The sequence below is a fragment of the Anneissia japonica genome, unplaced genomic scaffold (genome assembly GCF_011630105.1).
Source record: "Anneissia japonica isolate Jap-2015-1 unplaced genomic scaffold, ASM1163010v1 scaffold1464_len113789_cov110, whole genome shotgun sequence".
Taxonomy (NCBI): Eukaryota; Metazoa; Echinodermata; class Crinoidea; order Comatulida; family Comatulidae; genus Anneissia; species Anneissia japonica.
In genome coordinates, this window is record NW_022723960.1 from 93,382 (window position 1) to 94,515 (window position 1,134).

The 1,134-nt window shown below is 37.9% G+C and overlaps 1 protein-coding gene across 1 annotated transcript; it reads right to left on the reverse strand.

Annotated features, from left to right (window-relative positions):
* Positions 1-447: 447 nt before the first annotated feature.
* LOC117112463 lies at positions 448-1,134 on the reverse strand. The gene has a single exon (XM_033255551.1). It carries the CDS (start codon positions 1,132-1,134, stop codon positions 448-450), a length of 687 nt encoding a protein of 228 aa, XP_033111442.1.

The window sequence follows — 1,134 nt, forward strand, 5'->3', positions numbered from 1 at the left end:
GTCCGTGCTAACATATCGCCACTGTTGAATTTGTGTGGCTTCGTGTATAACTGATAGTCTATTAGCTACAAAAGTGTTAAATCTTGAAGTAAAGTTTCTAATATATTTAATTACAGTCAAACTATCGGTCCAGAATTTCGAACTATGGATGGGAATTTCAAGTTCAGATTTAATTAGTTTGTCAGTTCGTACTGCAACTGTTGCTGCTGTCAGTTCGAGTCGGGGAATTGTTACTTTCTTTAACGGTGTTACACGTGATTTGCCCATAACAAAGCAACAATGAACATCGTTATTTTCATTTTGTATTCTTAAATAAGTTGAGGTTCCATATCCAACCTCACTTGCATCACAGAAAGTATGTAATTGCGCATTAATTATAATCCCATTGTTTTCCGGTTTAAAACATCGGTTCACAGAGAAATCTTCCAATTTATTAACATCATCAAGCTATTTATTCCATTTGAGTTGATAATCATTAGGAATTGCGTCGTCCCAATCCAATTTCATTTTACACAAATCTTGCAGTATTCCCTTTGCGCGCAATGTGACGGCCGCTACAAATCCCAGAGGGTCGTAAATAGAGCTAACTGCAGATAGTATCCCCCTCCGTGTCAAAGGCTTCTGTTTAAGATTAATATTGAACCTATATTGGTCGGTTTCGGTATTGTATTTTACACCAAGTGCACGATCTGTAGGTAGTTTGTCAATATCCAAATTGATGTCTTTTATATTCTTAGCTCTTTCTTCCTCTAGAATCGAGTTCATAAATTCCCTATCGTTACTAATCCATTTTGTCAAATGAAACCCACCTTCGGCACAAAGCTTTGTAACTTCTGTTGCAAGGGCAATTGATTCACTCGTTGAAGAAACGGATTTTAGGCAGTCATCTACATAGACATTTTTTAAGATGGTATCAACAGCTTCTTTGCTATAGTGAAGTGCATGGCTAGTCGCAGTGGTTCGCAAGGCATAGCTTGAGCAAATTAGTGAAGTGGCGCCAAACAGGTGTACTTTCATTCGATACTCTGTAACTGGTTTCAATCGATCGCTGTTTTTATACCACACAAATCGAAGAAAATCCGAGTCGGCGTCAGGCACTCTTACTTGGTAAAACATACTTTCGATATCCGACAT